Source organism: Panthera leo, chromosome B1 (assembly GCF_018350215.1).
Source record: "Panthera leo isolate Ple1 chromosome B1, P.leo_Ple1_pat1.1, whole genome shotgun sequence".
Taxonomy (NCBI): Eukaryota; Metazoa; Chordata; class Mammalia; order Carnivora; family Felidae; genus Panthera; species Panthera leo.
In genome coordinates, this window is record NC_056682.1 from 204,841,040 (window position 1) to 204,860,367 (window position 19,328).

At 50.0% G+C, this 19,328-nt stretch overlaps 1 protein-coding gene across 11 annotated transcripts in view; it reads right to left on the minus strand.

The window, feature by feature from the left end:
• PIGG (phosphatidylinositol glycan anchor biosynthesis class G) overlaps positions 1-19,328 on the minus strand; it is a 56,075-nt gene that overhangs the window by 9,367 nt on the left and 27,380 nt on the right. For 5 of the 11 annotated variants that reach the window (XM_042937187.1, XM_042937186.1, XM_042937184.1 and 2 more), the window contains 5 exons: positions 17,857-18,314; positions 15,426-15,617; positions 12,143-12,452; positions 8,197-8,360; positions 3,376-3,848 (listed from right to left, as the gene is read on the minus strand). In XM_042937187.1, coding sequence (XP_042793121.1) covers positions 3,635-3,848; positions 8,197-8,360; positions 12,143-12,452; positions 15,426-15,617; positions 17,857-18,314 — 1,338 coding nt within the window. In that variant the 3' untranslated portion in view covers positions 3,376-3,634. The other 6 variants (XR_006202057.1, XR_006202058.1, XM_042937189.1 and 3 more) reach the window with 6 other exon arrangements.

Genomic DNA, 19,328 nt, shown 5'->3' on the forward strand with positions numbered 1-19,328 from the left:
TATTTTTAAAATCTAGGAGAAAAGACACAGAGCAACTGTTGTTCATAACCATATTAACTATTTGATGGCCAGGAACCAATTTTTAAAAAAAAAAAAATTTTTTTTTAACGTTTATTTATTTTTGAGACAGAGAGAGACAGAGCATGAACAGGGGAGGAGCAGAGAGAGAGGGAGACACAGAATCTGAAACAGGCTCCAGGCTCTGAGCTGTCAGCACAGAGCCCAATGCGGGGCTCGAACTCACGGACCGTGAGATCATGACCTGAGCCGAAGTCAGACGCTTAACCGACCGAGCCACCCAGGCGCCCCGGCCAGGAACCAATTTTAAGCATCTTGTATCTTAACATGATAGCAAATGTAGACACTTTGCTATATGTAGCTACATTTTAGGAAACTGATTGGGGGCTTGAGTATGATATGAATTGCATCCTCATGGTTTTCTGTTTAAAATAATGGAAAATAGATCCCCAGTTACTGTTTTAGCATGAAACAATGGATTTTCAGAATGGATTATTAAGTGGGAAATGACCTGTAACTAGAAAAAAAATTTTTAGAAAGTGATAAAAAAAATCTTAAAATATTTGTAAATTAAATATTAAGTATCTGTACATTAAGAAACACTCTCCCATCAAAAGGACAAGAAATAGGGGCACCTGGGTGGCTCAGTCAGTTAAGCAACTGACTTCGGTTCAGGTCACGATCCCTCTGTTTGTGGGTTTGAGCCCCACGTTGGGCTCTGTGCTGACAGCTCTGAGCCTGGAGCCTGCTTCAGATTCTGTGTCTCCCTTGCTCTCTGCCCCTCTCCTGCTCATGCTGTCTCTCTTTCTCTCTCTCAAAAAAATAAACATTAAAAAATTATTTAAAAGGACAAGAAATAACAAAGGCGTTCATGAGGATGTGGAGAAAAGCAGCCCTTGTGCATTGTTGGTGGGAATGTAAATTGGTGTGGCCGCTATGGAAACAATATGGAGGTTCCTCAAAAAACTAAAAATAGAACAACCATATAATCCAACAATTGCACTTCTGAGTATTTATCTGAGGGAAATAAAAACACTAACTCAAAAAGATACCTGTACCTCCAGATTCATAGCAGCATTATTTACAATAGCCAAGATATGAAGACAAACTAAGTGCCCATTGATGGATGAATGGATAAAGAAAACATGGCATATATTGTACACACACACACACACACACACACACACTATTGCCATATGCGACAACATAGATGGATCTTGAGGGCATTATGCTAAGTGAAATAACTCAGAGAGAGACAAATCCTGTATGATCTCTCTTATATATGGGATCCCAAACAAACAAACAAAACCAAAGCTCATAGATACAGAAAACGAATTGGGGGTTGCTAGAGGCGGGGAATGGGGGTGGATGAAGGGGGTCAAGAGGTATAAACTTTCAGTTATAAAATAAATCCTGGGGATATAATGTGCAGCATGATGATTATAGTTTAAGATATATTTAATTTTTTAAAATGTTTATTTTTGAGAGAGAGATAGAGCGTGAGCAGGGGAGGGGCAGAGAGAGAGGCAGACACAGAATCCAAAGCAGGCTCCGGGTTCTGAGCTGTCAGCACAGAGCCTGATGTGGGGCTTGAACCCACGAACTGCGAGATCGTGACCTGAGCTGAAGTCGGACACTTGACTGAGCCACCCAGGCGCCCCTAGATATTATATATTTTAAAGTTGCTATGAGAGTAGATCTTAAGAGCTCTTATCACAAGAAAAAAATTGTAATTCTGTGTGGTGATGGATGTTAACTAGATTGATTGAGTTGACCATCTTGGAATATATACAAATATCAAATCATTATGTAAGTTAAAATGCATGAGTTGGAAAACTTGTATCTGCCATTGTGAGCTTTCGCTGTGTGAAGAGGTCTCTCTCTTTTTTTTAACATTTATTTATATTTGAGAGAGAGAGAGAGAGAGAGAGACAGAGTGTGAGTGGGGGAGGGGCACAGAAACAGGGAGACAGAATCTGAAGCAGGTTCCAGGCTCCTAGCTGTCAGCACAGAGCCCGATGTGGGGCTCGAACCCACAAACAGTGAGATCATGACCTGAGCCAAAGTCGGTCGCTCAACCGACTGCGCCAACCCAGGTGCCCCAAGATGTTTCTTTAAAAAATTTTTTTCTTTAATGTTCACTTATTTTTGAGAGCATGCGAGAGAGACAGAGACAGAGCATGAGTGGGGAGGGGCAGAGAGAGAAAGGCACACAGAATCTGAAGCAGGGTCCAGGCTCTGAGCTGTCAGCACAGAGCCCGACGTGGGGGGACTCAAACTCACAAACCATGAGATCATGACCTGAGCCAAAGTCAGATGCTTAAACAACTGAGCCACCCAGGTGCCCCTGATCAGTGAATTTTAATAAACTGGAGCAGAGAATTTCACTGACACAGTTTCAGATTCCACATTGCAACTAATCTTTAATTTTTGTAAGTTTATTTATTTTGAGAGACAGAGACAGTGCAAGTGGGGGAGGAGTGGAGAAAGAGGGAGACAGAGAGTCCCAAGCAGGTTCTGCACTGTAAGCATGGAGCCTGATGCGGGGCTTGAATTCACAAAACCATGAGATCACGAACGACCTGAGCCGAAACCGAGAATTGGACGCTTAACTGACTGAGCCACCCAGGCACTGCAATCTTTGCTTTTATAAAATAACTTTTATTTTAAAATAGTCTAAATCTCACAAGTTGCAAAAATAGTACAGAAAGCTCCACATACAGTTCACCCAGCTCCCCCAACTATCTCTTACACAGACCCAGAACTTCTCAACCAGGTAATTGCTAACTCAGGTGCAGACCTTAATAGGTCTTCACCTGTTTTACATGCACTTGCTTTTTCTCCAGTTAACCTTTAAGAAACCATTGTTTGTCGAATTTTAATGGAGTCTGAAAAAGAACATCCACAAGGATTAGAAAAAGAATACTCCTCCTCCCTTTCCCAACCATGTATTTGTGTGACTACTTCAACCAAACACACATATCACAACAGAATGATTGCAGAATCTAACCATCAGACGCTACAGAGATTTGCAAAAACGTAAAACAATGCCACTCTCCTCAGTACGTATTTTTCTTTTGGAAAAAAATAGTTACTTTTCTTAAAAATATGCTATGTTAACATGGACTGAATTTACATCTTTATTTTCAATGACTAGGTTTTGAATGTCTTCATGTTGATAGATGAAACCCACCCATGATAACCGAAGCTCCCCGAGACCTCCAGTGTCTTCTAGGGTAGCGAAGGGTCTGAGCTCTGTGAGGTAAACGCCGGCAGTGGGTAAGCCTCCTCCCACAGACTTCCCGGGCTCTCTTAAGTCCACACGACGCCACAATAACACATACGTTTGAGTCAGGGGAAATTAGAAGTTCAGAAGTTTATGGAGTTACTGTCAACAAGGGAACATGATTCATATCCAAACTATTTTAAAGTGACCTTTCAAATCACTTACTATTTGATCTAAATTCAAGTATAGCAGTGAAAGAAACTGAAGCTATTCATCAACTCTGTAGAATTCACAATATTTTTAAGAATGTTCTCGCATTTAAACAGATTTTTTTCACTACTCAAATGCATGAAGTGAATGGACTTTAAAAATATATTGTTCTCCCAGTGCCTATGACTTTGTGTTGGTTTGATCCATGGCTGTGAAGAACACACAGATGGCAGCTGTGATGAGGATGTGCATTCCCTCATAAAGAAGTTTTGGAGAAAACACACTCCATATAAATAAATGGTAACGCAGGGATGTCACCAAAATGATATATGCAGAAACTGGAAAAGAACAGATCAGTGCGTAGCAGAAGCAAGCATGACTCAGTGCAGAACCACTGTTAATAAAAAGGGAAATATGTATTAGTATCTGCCACTTCCGCCTCATATAAGGCATGAACATAAAAGCAAACGAGATTTTTACTTTGAAAATGACCATGGTAATTCTTGTTCCCGGCCCTCCACCCCCACCCCGCCCTCCCAGTCTGGATCTGGTCAGTCTGATGGGTAGGAGCTTGCCTGAGGGGACAACCGCTGCAGGTGGCTAACCTGTCCCTCTCCAGTGTCACAATCTGCAAGAATGGTTTTGAAAAGTGCCCTCCAGCTTTCGCAGTCATGTTTAAGAATTATGTGCATGTACTACTATACAGCACAAATATTACGAAACACACTGAAAAGAAAATCCCACTGGATGAGATACAAGTTTTGAGCTCTGCTTTGTGCTGCCCAGTGAAGCATCTGGTTGGTGTGGTCTGGGGACACTGGCCTGCGAGTGTTTGCTAAGCAAACGAACCGCGAAGAACATGCCCAAACATGAAACAGCCCTCAAAGCACATGCTCAGGTCGTGATCTCACGGTCTGTGAGCTCGAGTCCCACGTTGGGCTCTGCGCTGACAGCGTGGAGCCTTCCTTGGGATTCTCTGTCTCCCCCTCTCTCTCCCCCTCCCCCACCGTCTTAAAAATAAATAAATAAACATTAAAAAAAAGAAGACAAGTTTTAGTTCTGACGCCTCCCCTCAAACACTGCAATGAGTGTCAGTGGCTTTTCTGTGGTCAGTCTATGCCACGCATCACCGCTGCCCACTCTTCCTGAAGTGTGGCCTTCATCACACACACAGCTATCTTCACTGGGCAGGACTCACATCAGCAGTGCTTCGTATGGGGATATGGACATGGGCCTGGGATTACTGGACTTCCAGGTGGGGAGCAAGCACACCCACCGGAGTAGATGCTCTGTGTGCTTAGGGGAGTCTTGGGGTGTCATGCTCATACTGGGAAGGGTCTGGACATGAAAGGTGAGCAATGAGTTCTGTGTAGAGCAAAGGCTGGGAGGCAGAGGAGTGAGTGTGTGCACATACGTGCTCCACAAAGGGGCTCCCTGGGCCTGTCGACCAGGCACAACTATCTGGTGCCATCTAAGATTCCCCCCAGTGTGCTCACTGTCCAGTGAGAGGAGCCAAACAGTCACTCAAGGGCCAAAGGATGCCTGGCCCCTCATGCTCACAGTTCTTGTCCCCTTCTGTGCCCTCACCTTGCCCTAACTGGTTCTCCATCTTGGGCCTTGGTGCCCATCCTTCCTTCCTGCCGCATTCTCCAGCTGCCCCATCATCCCCGGCAGGCAACATACTCTCTCTGCTTCTACTTGCGTGCCATCCTGTGGCCTCGTCCCTTTGCACGTGCTCCTCTCCAGCTGCCTTGACTGATCGTGACCACTTCCACCCACATGCCCTTCTCTTGGCAGCTGTCCTGACCAACACCAGCAGACTCAGGGGCTCAGCCATTCTGGGCTCATCTCTGTGATGTGCTCAGCAAGTAACGGACCCATCTCTCTGCTACTGCCACCAGCCCATGAGCTCCTGCACCTCGGGTCCCACTGAAGATCCAGTCCATTAGGCTGAGGACCTCCAGGGAGCTGGGCCCTGAGGCATTATCTCATTACGTCCCTCAAGGGCCACTGCACCAATACCGGTGAAACTCTTGGGAACAGCTTCCTGGATGAATGCTTGTGGCCCATGGCTCTGCTACCCCTCTCTTGGGGAGTGCCATGGAGTCCGTGCTTAGCTAAGAGCCTGCGGACCTTGCTCCCTTCTTGAGCAGACAGCACGGAAGCTGGAGCTTGCCACAATTTCGCACGTAGTAAACATGACCTAGTTAGAAAACTCTGGCTTCTTCCTTCCATAGCAACATTCAGGGGGTCACCATTCCCACAACCTCAGCAAAGATGACGTGCACTGTAGGGAGTGAATGAAGGCCTCACGGCCTAGCTCAGCATGGCTGCCCATGCCACCAGGCTCTAGACCTGAAGCCAGCCCCTGTAGCCAAGGGTCACGAACACCCAGGGCCCAGTTTCTGAGCCACTAGCAATATTTTCTTTTTCTACTATTTTAATATAGCTCTAGTTTTCTTACTTGACTGAAACAAAACAACTCCAAAAACCAATGAGTAGAACTTGATGTAAAAGTAAAAGCTTTTAAAAAAGAAAAAGCAAAACCTTTTCTAAAATAAAAGAGAAACATTTCTTAATTAGGGAAAACGTCATGTAATACTCTCCAGTTGATTAAAATGCTTTCAGCTTACTTTAAAAAAATGCTTTTTTTTTTTTTTTCTCCCCAATACAGATAGATGAAAAGTGTCAGGAAAATCAAACTGCGATCCCAGCACCAGAGAAGCTGCCCTTCACAGAAGCCTAGGCTCTCACTGTCTGGCCCTCATCCTCCCTGGCCCACCTGTTCAGCTGGTCTGCAGACCAGACACAGTGTGCTTAGCAGAGCCATGTGCACTAAGGCAGTCAAGCTCTCCAAGGCAGAGGCGAGCACGTCTTGCCAACTCATGGCCCTCTGGGTCCCCAACACATGACGGCACTGACGAGGACCGAGGCCTCCCAACCCAACCTAACCCTGGTCACAGAGACATCTAGGAGGCCGCTAGGGAGAGAACCAACAGGCCAGTAGTGGTCTCGTGGCCCACGTGGGTTCACAGGCAGCACGAGAGCCTGAAGGTCATCGCGGGCAGTGCAGCGGCCCCCACATGCCTCTGCTCCAGCCAGCAGTGCCTGGGCTTGCAGGCGCTGACCATCAGACGAGCAGTGACTATCCACAGACGGTCCCCAAGTGTGCATCCGAGGAAAACACACTGACTTGTAGGCATCTCTCCTCAGGAAACCTAGAGCGAGCTGGAGAAAGGAGACTCCCACATTGGAGAAACCAAACATCAACCGTGGCAATTCAGAGGGGCGGCCAGAAGGTCCCCGGAGTAGGAAGCCTGCTCTCCACAGGTGAAGCCTTTACTTGCTTTCTTGCTCTAAACTGTGACTTGAGGGTATCACCCCACTCACTCCTACACTCTCCTCCACCCCTTACGTTTGACTGTGGAATGGGAGAAGACGGTGGCCCGTGGACATGAACTTGGGGGCAGAAGTCGAGGGTCCCTGAGGCCTGAGTCTCAGGAGCTGGTCTGGGGTGAGGACGAGAGGCTTCCCATGAAGTATGTGCTGTCCTGAGAGGTGGGACCTGAGCATGTCCCGGGAAGTTCAGACATGGGTCAGCAGTCACCATAGCAGGGGCTGCACTCTAATGGGGGCGCAGAGCAGTGGGGGTCTAGAGGGGTAACAGGGACAGGAGGCCTCAACCTCCCCCAAGCGACATCCCCCTGTAGGACTGGGGACACAGCGGGACATTTGGCAGGAATATCGTCCTTCTGGGGCCTGCCCCGCATGTTCCACAGCCCACTCAGCATGTGGGGGCTGGTCTAGCACCTCAGCCAGACGCTGGCATTCAGAGGGGAGACCACGCCTGTGGGGTGTTACTGAGTAGCTTAAGAAAGGCAACGGTGCTTTTGGGACCGGGGCACTGAGAGAGCCCTGACACACGTTGCACGGCTGCTCACACCACCTCCAGCACCCGTGGGACTCCTCACATAGGCCCCACCCCCCAGGAGGCGATACCATCACACCGTTTTACAGAAGGGAGAGTCTGGGCCTATTTGGAAAGTGCAGAATCAGGCAGGCCACATGCCCCTCAGGCTGCACTCTGCCAGGCCGGACCCAGGCGCTGAGGTTACCATGGTACACAGACTGGGAAGCCCCTGCCTTATGAAGCCTTCTTTCTGGGAGGGCCAATGCACAAACAAATGAGGAAGCAGGGAGGAGCATGGTGGGCAGGAGGATGGGGTAGGCTGCCCCATGGGCTGGCCAGAGGGGCGGGCCACCAGGTGGAGCCCGATGGGGCCTCTCGGTGGCAGGGCAGGGCACGGCCCCAGAGTATGTACCCACTGACGGCATCCCCTCAGGCCTGTGCAGGCTCCTCTGTAGCAGGGGTCCTGGAGGTGAGAGCCAGCACGTCTTGTCTTTGTGCCCGAAGGGTGGCCAATAAGGCCACCAGCAAGCAAAGAAACCGAGAAGGGTCCCTGGAAACCACACCCTGGTATAGGCTGGAAGAGAGCAGCAGAAGCTGGCTGCCCCTGTGGCCTCCCCATCATCCCGACACAGGGCCCGGGTGGCCACAGACCTGACCTGCACCCGCCTCTGGCTCACATGCTGTGGACTGTTCATTCTTATTTGTGGAAAAGAGAGTGCATGAAGACTTTTAGCCCCTTGGGGTCTGGAACCCTGTATCTGGAATAAGGTACTCTCTTTGAACGGTCGACCTGCCATCAGAGTTTGTGCTAAGAGACAAAGAACAGCTTCACCTGCTGGTTTCTGAGCTCAGGAAGCTCACTAAGTGGCTGGCCCACAGCACGGGTCCTGCGAACGTTGCAAATGCGGTCAGGAACACAGCTGGGACCTCCACGTAGGTGTCCAGGCCCACGAAGCCCGCTGAGATGTCCACCGTGGCTATGTTGTTGGAGTTTCCCTGGAACACAGGTAGAAGCAGCACTGACACAGCCACCAGCAACCAAAGAAATCTGCATGTGGCCACAGTGACACGGACACCCAGGAGCCCCAGATGCCCGCCCACTCCTTTCCCACCTCGCCGCCAGGTGGGGAGGAACAAATATACGTCTGCCGAAGGACTGTGGCAAATTCCAAACCTTCCTCAGATCTATCTACTTAAGACAGACACACCGACCTCCCTACAACAGAGACCCTGTCTGAGGGCTGCACCTGGTCTTGGGAGGCAAGGTGGCCAAGGAGAGGCTGAAGGTGGTGTTGCCACATGGCTCTTTCAATGGGTGAATGCTGCTGCTAGGAAGAAGAGGGCACGCTGGCCACTGGGGGGGCTTGGCCTCCAGCTTACGTGTCAGATCTGAGACCCTGGTGGGTAACGGATGCATGGCTCATCCTGCACAAAAGGGTAGGGTCTACATCCAAGGGAAGGGTCTCCTAAGATTCAGTCCCTCTCTCTACTTGTAGTCTTCATCACTGCTGGTGACCTTTCCTCAGCTACTCAGGACATTTATAAGTTTGATCGCACAAATGTCTGTCCCAGCCCAGCAAAGATCCCTCCTGGGACCACTTATTGATGGCTCCAGCCAGGTGTTCACGGCTTCACAGACTTGCCAGTGGAACCCCAGTGCCTCCTCCTTTGCTGCGTCGTTCCAGATGGTCACCGGGTCATGTTGGCAGACCTCCCAGATACCTCAGAGACACCCTCTTACAGCGGGCCCCTCCCCGGACAGCAACCTCTCCTGTGCAGCTTCCCCTTTGCCCACTTTGCCAGCGGCCGCCTGAGCCTTTGCGATTATGTAATTCCTATTCAGAAGCCCCTTGCGACAGACCGAGGAGACCCTGGAGCTGCTGAGCAGAGGGAGGAAGAGCCCCAAGTGCTGTGGCAAGGGAGGCATGATGAAGAAGGACAAGTGGATCTGACACTGGGAAGCTGCCGGAGATCCCACCGAGGCCGACTCACTCGTATCCAGAGAGGGTTGACTGCAATACTGTTATCGCAGCCAAGGCACGGACGGCCTGCTCTGGGGCTTTACTTCCATCGACTCATTCAGTCCTCAACAGTCCTGATGTGGTGCCATTGTGACCCTCAGTGGGAACAGGTGGGAACCCAGGAGGCCAGCTGGGTACCAGGAATCACGGAGCTGAGGGCAAGAAGGAGGGGCAGCAAGCCTGTAGGTCTTGTCCCGGGAAAGCTGACCATGCGGGAAGGGCTGTGGGCAGGGGAGAGACGAGGGAGACCCACACTGCTGCTGCTCAGGATCCGACGTGCCTCAGGACTTGCCGCACAGGGTCTGTGCTGAGTTTGCGTGCGGACAGCCTCCCCAGCACACACCACGGTCTGCTGCGGGTTCCACTGCCCAAGGCAGCACCGGACGAGAACCAGTACCACGTGCGATCACCAGTGCTCCTTCCTCACCACCCAGGGAAAGTGGCCGCATGCCACAGAGGAGCACACTGAACGTGAGGCCGTCTCCTTGCTCGGGGCGTGACCGTGGCTCCTTCGGTCTTCCCGACACCAAGGCCTCAGTGCAGGACACTGTGCCAAGCCAGCAGCCACTTTCTCCATCTCGGCTCAGAGGGAGCCCGAGTGAGTCTCCCCACCCGTGCCGGCAGTGTCTACCGTGTGGCTAGTTCACAAGCACCATGACGTATCTGTGGATATGCCGAAATCGCTCCCGTGTGGAGTCCCGGCGGTCCACGTGCCCCTGGGGTAGGAGCGTCTGGTGCCCATCAGACACGCTCACTGTGTAGCATGGCACCCGGGAGCCTGGAGAAGGGAGAGGGGCGGGCGATTTTCCATGGCGATGGTATTCCCATTCCCCACCAGGGCACTCGCGGTCAGAGACGTGGAGACTGTCAACAGTGGAACTCCCAGACGGAGGTCACCACCAGGAACAGGCCTGTGCATGGCTTTCAGACAGAGAGAGGACCGTGAGACTGACGGACCACCTAGACATTTCTGGAATGCCCAGAAAAATGTAAAGTCCTTCTACAGCAACACATCAGTCACACTGAATGGCAAGAGTGAAAGAGCCCTAACACAGGCGTGTCGCTGCCAACAAAGCAGAGCAAATACCATCCAGAGGCCGACTCCGACCCGCGCCTCTCTCTTCTGCGGCTCATGGTACCTCAGCTGCTTCCTTTGTCCTTTCCCCCCTTCCGGCTGGTGTTCTGGAATTCCTGGGCTAACTGTATTCCCTCACTTCCACAGGGCTGTTTCTACATTCCTACCGGTGGGTAAGAAAGGCTGTGGTCTTTGAAGTGTGGCTGCTCGACACCACGGAGACACACACACGACGGAGAGACCGTGAGGCCCAGCCTGTGAGGGGTGGAGCTGACTGACGGGCAGCGTGGTCCTCAGCCACCAGCACCTCGAGGGATGGGCAGCGACTCCAGGGAAGTGCCGTCACTCTCCAGGCCCTACGGACTCCAATCGTGCCTTCTCTGTGGGTCCTGAGGGACACGGGCAGTGAGAGCTACTATACAGGGTGCCTCCCGTTCTTCACTACTTTAACCCTTGCAGCAGCCAAGGATGAGATGAGGTGTTAGTTACTCCATTTTACAGATGAGACCAGGGCGCAGCAGGTGCCTGCCAGACGCCAAGTGGCTTAAAAGTACTGGACACCAGTGTCAGGGCTGCAGCCACCCACATTTCTGCTGGGGACAGCCACTCTGGAAGCCACCCAAGGGCAGGACTGGAGACAGAAGTATGGAGTCCCCCAGGGGAGACGGATGGCAAGGGGGTGGTTCTGAGGGTCAGGTCACATCCTCTAGGACTTATGGATTTCTAGAACTTCTCCCACCCCCTTCTGGCCTTCAGGGAACAGATGGAAAGCCATGATGGGGGGCTGCTCTTTGGGGGATGCCATGAGCACCAGGAAACCAGGAGAGAAATAGCAAGGTCAGGGAAGAAGCCCAGGCCCACCTATCGGGACACACAGGCCACACAAGTCCCCAGGGTCTGGAAGAGGAGGGAGGAGCTGGTGCTCACAGAGGAAGTACGGATCCTCACTGTAAAGATGGGAAAACACAGCTGAGACACTCAGGGGTTTGCGCACAGTTTCTCCACCAGAGAGCACAGGGCCGACAGGGGAGGCTGGGGAGCTGTGCCCACCCTCCAGGGTCCTAGAGGCAGCAACTAGGTTGAGGGTGGGGCCCTTCGAACTGGGCAGAGAGATGTGGGAAGGCTGGGATGGAACTAAGTCCCTTTCTGGCCAGAAGCTGGGCCCTCTGTCCACCTGCCCAGGCGCCACTCCACGCACACAGGCAGATACTGAGGTCCATCCTGGAGGCAGCTTGGACTTGCTTCTGATGGGCCCTTTAACACTGGAGAGAAGACGTGATGACCACGGGGCCCCAGGGATTCATAACCACGTGAAGACACCTGACAGCACGGCCAGGGGAAAGGGAATAGAAACTTCAGTTATCACTTCATCAGATAAAGCAATGGAACTGTGAAGTGCCTCCCTAACCAGTCACGGTAAATAGACCTAGTGCACAACCACACACTGTCTTAAGCGCTCACGGATCCACACTGAGGGGTCGGTCTTCAGTAAGTCACTAAATTTTATCCTATCAAACACACATGAAATTTAAGCATCATTCCCCCACACCATACTGAAAGTCCCTTCACTGAACAGCCTTTTTAACTTCCCAACTTATGGTAACCTTTCTCAGAGAAAAACTAAAAGAGAAATGACATAAAAAGTTAATAGGCTTCTATTCACAATAGCAATGAAAACCTACCTGGAAATAGAAGAATGCTTGACCAAACCAATAATGCATTACAGTGATCTCAGCTGCATCATGCCTCAGGGGCTTCCAGATGAATTTAGTCATTATAGTCTGAATCAAGAGGCTAAATACTAAAACTGGAAGATTATGTGGTCTAAAAAGCAAAGCAGCCAGAAGAACTAATCCACTATATATCTCCCATAAACCCACAGTCTTGATTGTGAAGTCTGCAGCAATGACTTGAGATTTAAGCAAGTCTTTGGTGCCCGTGAACAGAATGCCCAGGACAAAGACATGAACAAAACGAGCTTCAATAAGACCCCTAAAAAAAAAAAAAAAAAAAGGCAAAAGAGTTTGATTCATTAGCACCAGCTCGAAAGACTCAAAACATATTTTTCCATGAAAACCAAGAGTCCACTTAGCTGACTAAAGAAGCCATAGTGCCCGCCCACTCGGGTGACACCATGGAAGTGGGGGTGTCTGCTTCTGCATCTCGGCCTGCAGGGCTCCCCTTGCTCAGAGGCTGGCAGGCCTGTCCTCTCTCTGTGCACATCTCTGATGGAACTGACTCATGGGAATTCTGGGGAGTCCTATTCATCTGGCCCAAGGATGGCCTGGCACAAGGCCAGAGCCATCACTTGTAGGGTGCCAGAAAAACCTCCTACCTGCTTCACACGGTTAATTTGAAAGACTCCTGCAACGGGATAAGGTCAAGCTCTAGCAGAAACTTCCGTTACGTTCATAATGCTAAGATACAATCGGACGTGCTCACAACCACAAGTACTTGCGTATGCACACGCATGCACACGTACACAATGGTGCAGAGAACACTGTGGGGCCTGCAGAAGGGCAGGGCCAGGCTCATCTGGGCTCTGCCACTTACTAGCTCTGTTGCTGGGGAAAGTTACTTAAGGCTTCTGACGCTCACTTCATTATTCCTAAAATGAAGAGAAACAGTACCTACACCTCACAAGCTCTCCTGGGAGTTAACCAAAGACCAGAGGTAAAGTGTTTGGCACATAATAAATGTTAAGGATTATTAAGAATTATTTTAGCACTTCACTTACAATTATTTGTAAAGGATATAATTTATGACACCATACCAAAAAATTTCATCTAATGAAACACATATATCCCTAAAACATATTTTAAATAAATTTTATAAATCAAGTATTTTATAAATACTAGAAAAGCTGATCACTTAAAGTAATGCTAAATAAACAAAATTTTAAGTGAAATCAGTATCATAATAACGTTATGTGTTTTGAAAAACTGAATGTTCCTATCTCAGATTTTCCTCGGAAGGTTTGTGCACCTAAAAAAAATTCCTTTTTAAAACCACAGTTAGTTTAATTTGAATAGTCCAAGCACTGTCTGCTGTGTGCCTCTAGTGTGTAGACACCAGCCACAGGGCCATGCGGCAGCCAAAGAGCTAGGGTTAGGTGCAACCCCATGGCCAAGGTGTGCTAAGCAGAGAGCTGATGACAGACCCAGTAGGGTTAAAGAAGGAGAAATCAGCCAAGGTCCGAGTCATCAGAGGGGGGAGAATGCATTCTGGGTGGTGAATACGAAAGAGAGCACCAGTGGGGGCCTTCAAGGGGTTCACCTCCTTGCCCCAAACCATTCAATGCTATCTAGGACAATGTCCACCTGACCTTCCACTCCAGCAAGCCTGGGCATCACAGCGGAGAAGAGAGGCAGGAGCTAAATGTAAGGGAGTATTTTAGAATATCTATGGACAGCAGCAGACTGAATGGAGAGAAGCAGCTGTTAGGGAAATCTAGAACCTGCATGGCTCAAGACCTGGAGTAGATCTCTTAGTGAGAGGGATCTAGAGCCAGGATAGATGGGGGTGGGGAATGGAAGCATTTTACAGGCAGAACACCAAGCAGTGAAGGTGAGTGAAAGGGTGCATTGACCTATGCTTTGAACACCAAGAAGGTACATGCTGTAGTGTCCATGAAAGGTAAGTGATCCAAGTCTTGAGATGAGTGAGGAGGAAATTAGGTGCACTGATCTGAGAGGAAGTGAGGAATGTATTCACGTATCACACTTTGAGATTTAGACAGCCCTGTGGACATCCTCGAGTGTGACATCTAGCCTTGACATCTGCCCAGAGTCTCAGACTCCAAAGTGAACAGCCTTTGACATGTCTCTACACCATCCTCCCCCTACCTGACCTCCTTGCTTCGGGTGAAGGCCTACCACCCTGCCGTCACCTCAGCCAGGCTCTGGGTATCACTTCAAGTGCCCGTACTGTTGGCCTATTTTCAGGTGGGCCTCATGCCTCCTGGCCACTCACACAGCCTGGCCACAGCCCTCAGCTTACACCCTGACCTTTTCTGAGAAGATAACATTTGCTTTCCTTTCTCTGATTAGAAAAGCAATAAAAAAATGAAAATGCATGGAAAGGAAGAGCACAAGCCACCTGTGAGTCTGTGTCCTAAATCTAATCACAACCAATTACATATTTGAGTCTTTCATACAAACATGAAAAAATACGCATCTACTTCATAAACTGGGGTCATATGATAGTTTTATAGCCTACTGGTCCACATCTTCTCATCGTCTATGAAAACACAGTACCCAGCACAGAGCTTTAACATCACTCAGAGGTTCATCCCACTACTGTTGGCCAATTATCTTGATTTGTACTCTGTGTGCCTGTAAATAATTTTTCAGAGAGCATGCCTGTGTCCTGGTTCCAGGCCTCATCTCTGGTTCTGTTCTTGAGATAAATGTCATAAGAGGGTGCCCAGGTCACAGGGTTGGATACACTCAAAGTTCTTACCACGTTTTACGGCCTCCAGAACAGCCTCTGCTCACCCCACCCCACATTGCCTTTAAAAAAAGAAAAGCTGCCAGTTTTTGATACATAAAATGTGGCATTTATGCCTCAGTCAGCACGGGGGGGCCCCTCCCCACCCCAGGAATTCACCGTCAAATTACGGGAAAGTTGACTTTTCTGGTGTGCTTTGTTTCCCAACTGATAGGAAGCGACCCCTCTTTGTGATTCCTGTTACTACTTCTTGACCGAGCAAAACTGAATCCTTTCCGTTTCTTATTTTTAGAGAACCCTTTACTGTAAAAAATAAACCTCAGTGACCTTACTCCGTTATCTGTCTCTCTCCTGCCAAAGGAAAGAGACTAAAAGAATCAGTTTATTGAGGCACTCCTTGTCCAGGCTCTAGTAACTGCTGAGATCACGATTCACAGAAACCAAATCCAAAGTTCTAAAGACCGCGTGGCACGTTTCAGTGTATAAAACATTAAATAGATTTGCCAGTACGCTTACTTGGAAATGTCTTTGCTGTCTCGTTGCCATGGGAACAGGACATTTCCAATGGCTGCCCGGTAGCAGTAGACACCCAGGAGGCCAAGTGCCATGGCTACTTTTGACGTCAGGGAGCACCTCCTCTGCACCAGCGCAAAAATCATGATGAGCGAGAGGGCGGCCAGAACGGAGAGCTCAGCTTTATGATCAGAACTGAAATGAAACGGAAAATCCCCAAATCGCTAGTAAGTATAGCGATCGATGTTACGGGTCTACACCAAGTGGTTTTCTAGGAACTGTATTAAAAATAGCTGATTTTTCTGAAAAGCAAAAAAGAAAAGAAAATCGTTGGTGCTTTAAATTCAAAGGTTCTTAAAATGCGACAAATGAGTTAACCTGAGCTCTCATTTCTCATTCACAAATGGTCCCTGCCACCAGGTCTGCACTGGCCAGTGCAGTGACCTGTATAGAACGCTATCCACTGCCTCCCCTGGCAACCCCATTTTCCCCCAACCACCGGTGAAGAGATTCTGGGCAAACTGTGTATTTGCCAGCACACGTCCTGCTCACGGGAGACCAGCATGTCCTGGTGCAATCCTCTCTCATTCCCTCATTAACACAGATTGACTCACTTGAGAGTGTCTGCTCGCTCCCAGGCAAGGAGACTTTGCAGTCAGGCTCGGGGCACAAAGCCGTCATGGCAAAGCTGCTCCCCTGTCTCTGTCTGGCCCCCGCCCACCATCCTGCCACCTCAGTGAGTGCTGCGCTGGAAGGCAGGATTCTTTTGTTTCATTCATCACAGCATACACTCACGAAGGCCAGACACTCAATAGTTGTTAAGTGGATGAGTGACTAACCCTGCCAAGGTAAACACACAGCAGCGGAAAAACTACTTGGAAAAGACTCGGAGGAAAGATATGGCCAGCGTCAGGACATGGGCCCAGGGACGGCGGGAGGTGATGGGTGTCGTGCTGGGGCCTGGCCCTGCCCTGGTGCTTGGTCTGGGAGGTGGTCACCTGGGTGTCCATTCGCTGTCGCTCTTTAAACTAGATGTTTTATGCACTCTCCTGGATTGTTCATTGTAACAACTGAAAAATAGCAATAAAGAAGGTGAGTTCAGATGCCTCTCAAGAAGCCCTTCTCTGAAGGAGAAATGGGGCCACGTTGCAGCTTCTTCACGAACTGACAGGACTAATTTGGCAGCATGGGGAAGGCTGTGATGCAGGAAGGGGCACCCTCTGAGGGGAAGAGGTCGGGCCTGATGTGCCGGAGGAGGGTCCAGACTGAGGAGTGGGCACAGTGGCCCCTGGAGAGGGGGGCGGGGCATCAGGGGCGGGATCAGCACATTCTCCTGCAGTGCCTCGACTCTCCAGAAAGGTAAGTGAGGCTCCCGGGCTGTCCCAGAGCTGCCCCAACCTCACATGCTCAGGCAGAGGTCTCGAGTTGCTTCTGCTTCCTCACCTGAGGTGGGACAGGCCAGCGATCTCTCTCCAGGCCTGCTACAAAAATGAAACGAGCAGGCACGTGGCAGGACCCGGAAGAAGCTGCCTGTGGTTGCCAGAGGTTTGCCAACAGAGTTAGCACTTGGGAGAAATTTCCCACAAGAATTATTTGACCAGAGGGATGATTTTTATAGCCTGTGATGGATCTTTCCAGGTATCTTGGAGCCATGGCAGTGTGCGGTCAGGGGTCCTCTGCTGCGTGCCGGGACTGCGTTCTATCACTTCCTTTTGTGTGTCTGCTGTGAGTAAAATCACACCTCGTTGTTTGACCCTACGCTCCCTGATCACTAGGACGGTGGGCATGTCCCTCGTCTTTCTGTTGGCATTCCCTCCTTTAGGAATGTGTCTGTCACTGTCCTGAGCCCCCTTCCTGCTGGCGACTTTCATACAAGTCCTTCACGGCGACAGGAAATAAATTTTTATTCTGTTCTCTTCCTTCTCCTTTAGTTTTCTAAGTCTTCACTGACAGGCAATTAGAATATATAATACGGCCAGTATTTTCTGTCCCAGTTTCCTCTCTCTACTGTGATCCTTGCCATCCAGTACACTTTCGACTAGGTTGCTCAGCCATCAGCCTCAGGGTGGGGAGAGAGGGGAGGAAGGACGGAGGGAGCATGGCCCTGTCCCAGACCTGCCTTGTCGGCGAGGAGGCAGCAAGTAACAAAACTATGTCCTCGCTGCAGTTGTCATTTTAAAACTGAAAGGTTTTCAAATATAAAGTTATGGTGACTCAGCAATAAAAAAACCCCAAACATGTTAGGGTAGCCTCAAATAAATCCATCTTTCAATATTAATTCCTGGCTTACAGTCTATTTTTCCATTTCTTCAGTTCTCAAATACCACTTCCGTCCTAAGTATAAAAAACAGGGCTGAATTTGGAAAAAGAACACTCTGTGGCCAGTCAGCCGTGCAAGGTCCGGCCTAAGGCTACGGCTCATACTCTCTCTCACCTGGTGAGCCAGTGCCCCAGGTCAGGCCGGTGGGCCCACTGCACACCCGTCTGGTTTAGTGACCGCAGCAGCCGGCAGCAGGTAAGTATCACCCAGGGGCTTGCCATCGCCATCCACTTCTCCCAGCCTCTGAGCGTGTTAAGGGAAGTGGGGCTCTTAGACGCTCTGTGGGGCTCTAGCTCGTCATGGCCGATGCTCCTGTCCTGTAATGCTGGTGCAGTGTTGACAAACCCCCGCTCCCCGTGCGAGCATCGCCGGGGCTCACAGTCGTCGCCCAGAAAGCAGTTTCTGTAGATTTCGTGACACAGAGCCAGACACAGGGTGTTCACGAGGAAGTACCAGGTCTGGTGCTCTTCCTCGATGAAGCTGCTTGCGCCCAGACTCAGCACGTGGCCCATGGTCCCCAACAAGATAACAACATCCAACTCTGACCATCGTGAGTTTGGATGGGCTGGATTCTGTAAAAGGAAAATGCATTCCGTGAGGGAAACACACGAAAATTACACAAATCCCACGCCAGGCGCTTAAAGTTCTTGCTCACAGAGCATAACCTGCTGTGACAGGCACTTGCAGCTCCTCACGCCCCCACCCACCCCCTGCTCTGCTCTGGAGGGACTGTCACCCTGGACTGCAAGTCCTAAGCCGAGTGACAAAGAGAACAAAGATACTTAGCCGCACACCGTCTGGGCAGTGCTGCAGCTCCGAGAGCTCCCCTACTGGCTCCTGGACCAGCCCTCCTTGCACCCTCATCCTTTCCCTCAGGGCCTAGGCCTCCAGGGGTCACAGGCAGTTCCTGCTGCTTGAAACCAAAGAACCCCCAGGACATATGCAACCAAACCAGACATTTAATTTCTCCATGAATTTTCCAGAAATCCAGAAAGCTTTCATTAAAATGGTCAATTCCCTCGAAACAACAAAGTTGGCGTCACGGCACCAACCCTTCCATAGGCCGAACGCGTTGAAGATTAAAGATCAGGACTCCGTGACTGTCATTTGACAACTTCTTAATGTTTCCTCTATTGGTCACGCACAGCTTGTATAAGACAGACAGAGAGATACCATGAATCCTAATTTAGGGCCTAGAGAACAAACGAAATGGCTTGAGGGAACCCTATGTTCTAATGGGGGAACAGAAGCGTCCTATGAACGACAACACGTCAGCTCCTCAGACACAGGCACACGGGGAAGGGCCTCTGATCATTCTGGCGGCCTGGAGTGACTTCCCTGGGTCCCTTAGGCTCCGGGCACCATGGACCAACCGTGGCGGCCCACCTCTGCTTCACCACACTGCTACCGTGATCACGAATATAGGTGTCAGAGGCCAAAGACCCTAAGAAATCTACAGGAAAACATCAGTCTTGAAAAGAAAACTGCACTTTACGAGGCAGGATGGACTCCTGAGGAGGGCAGGGTGAGGACAGGGTCCCAGCCTCCTGCTGACCTTTCTGGAAGGTCTAATGAGTTGACTCCTT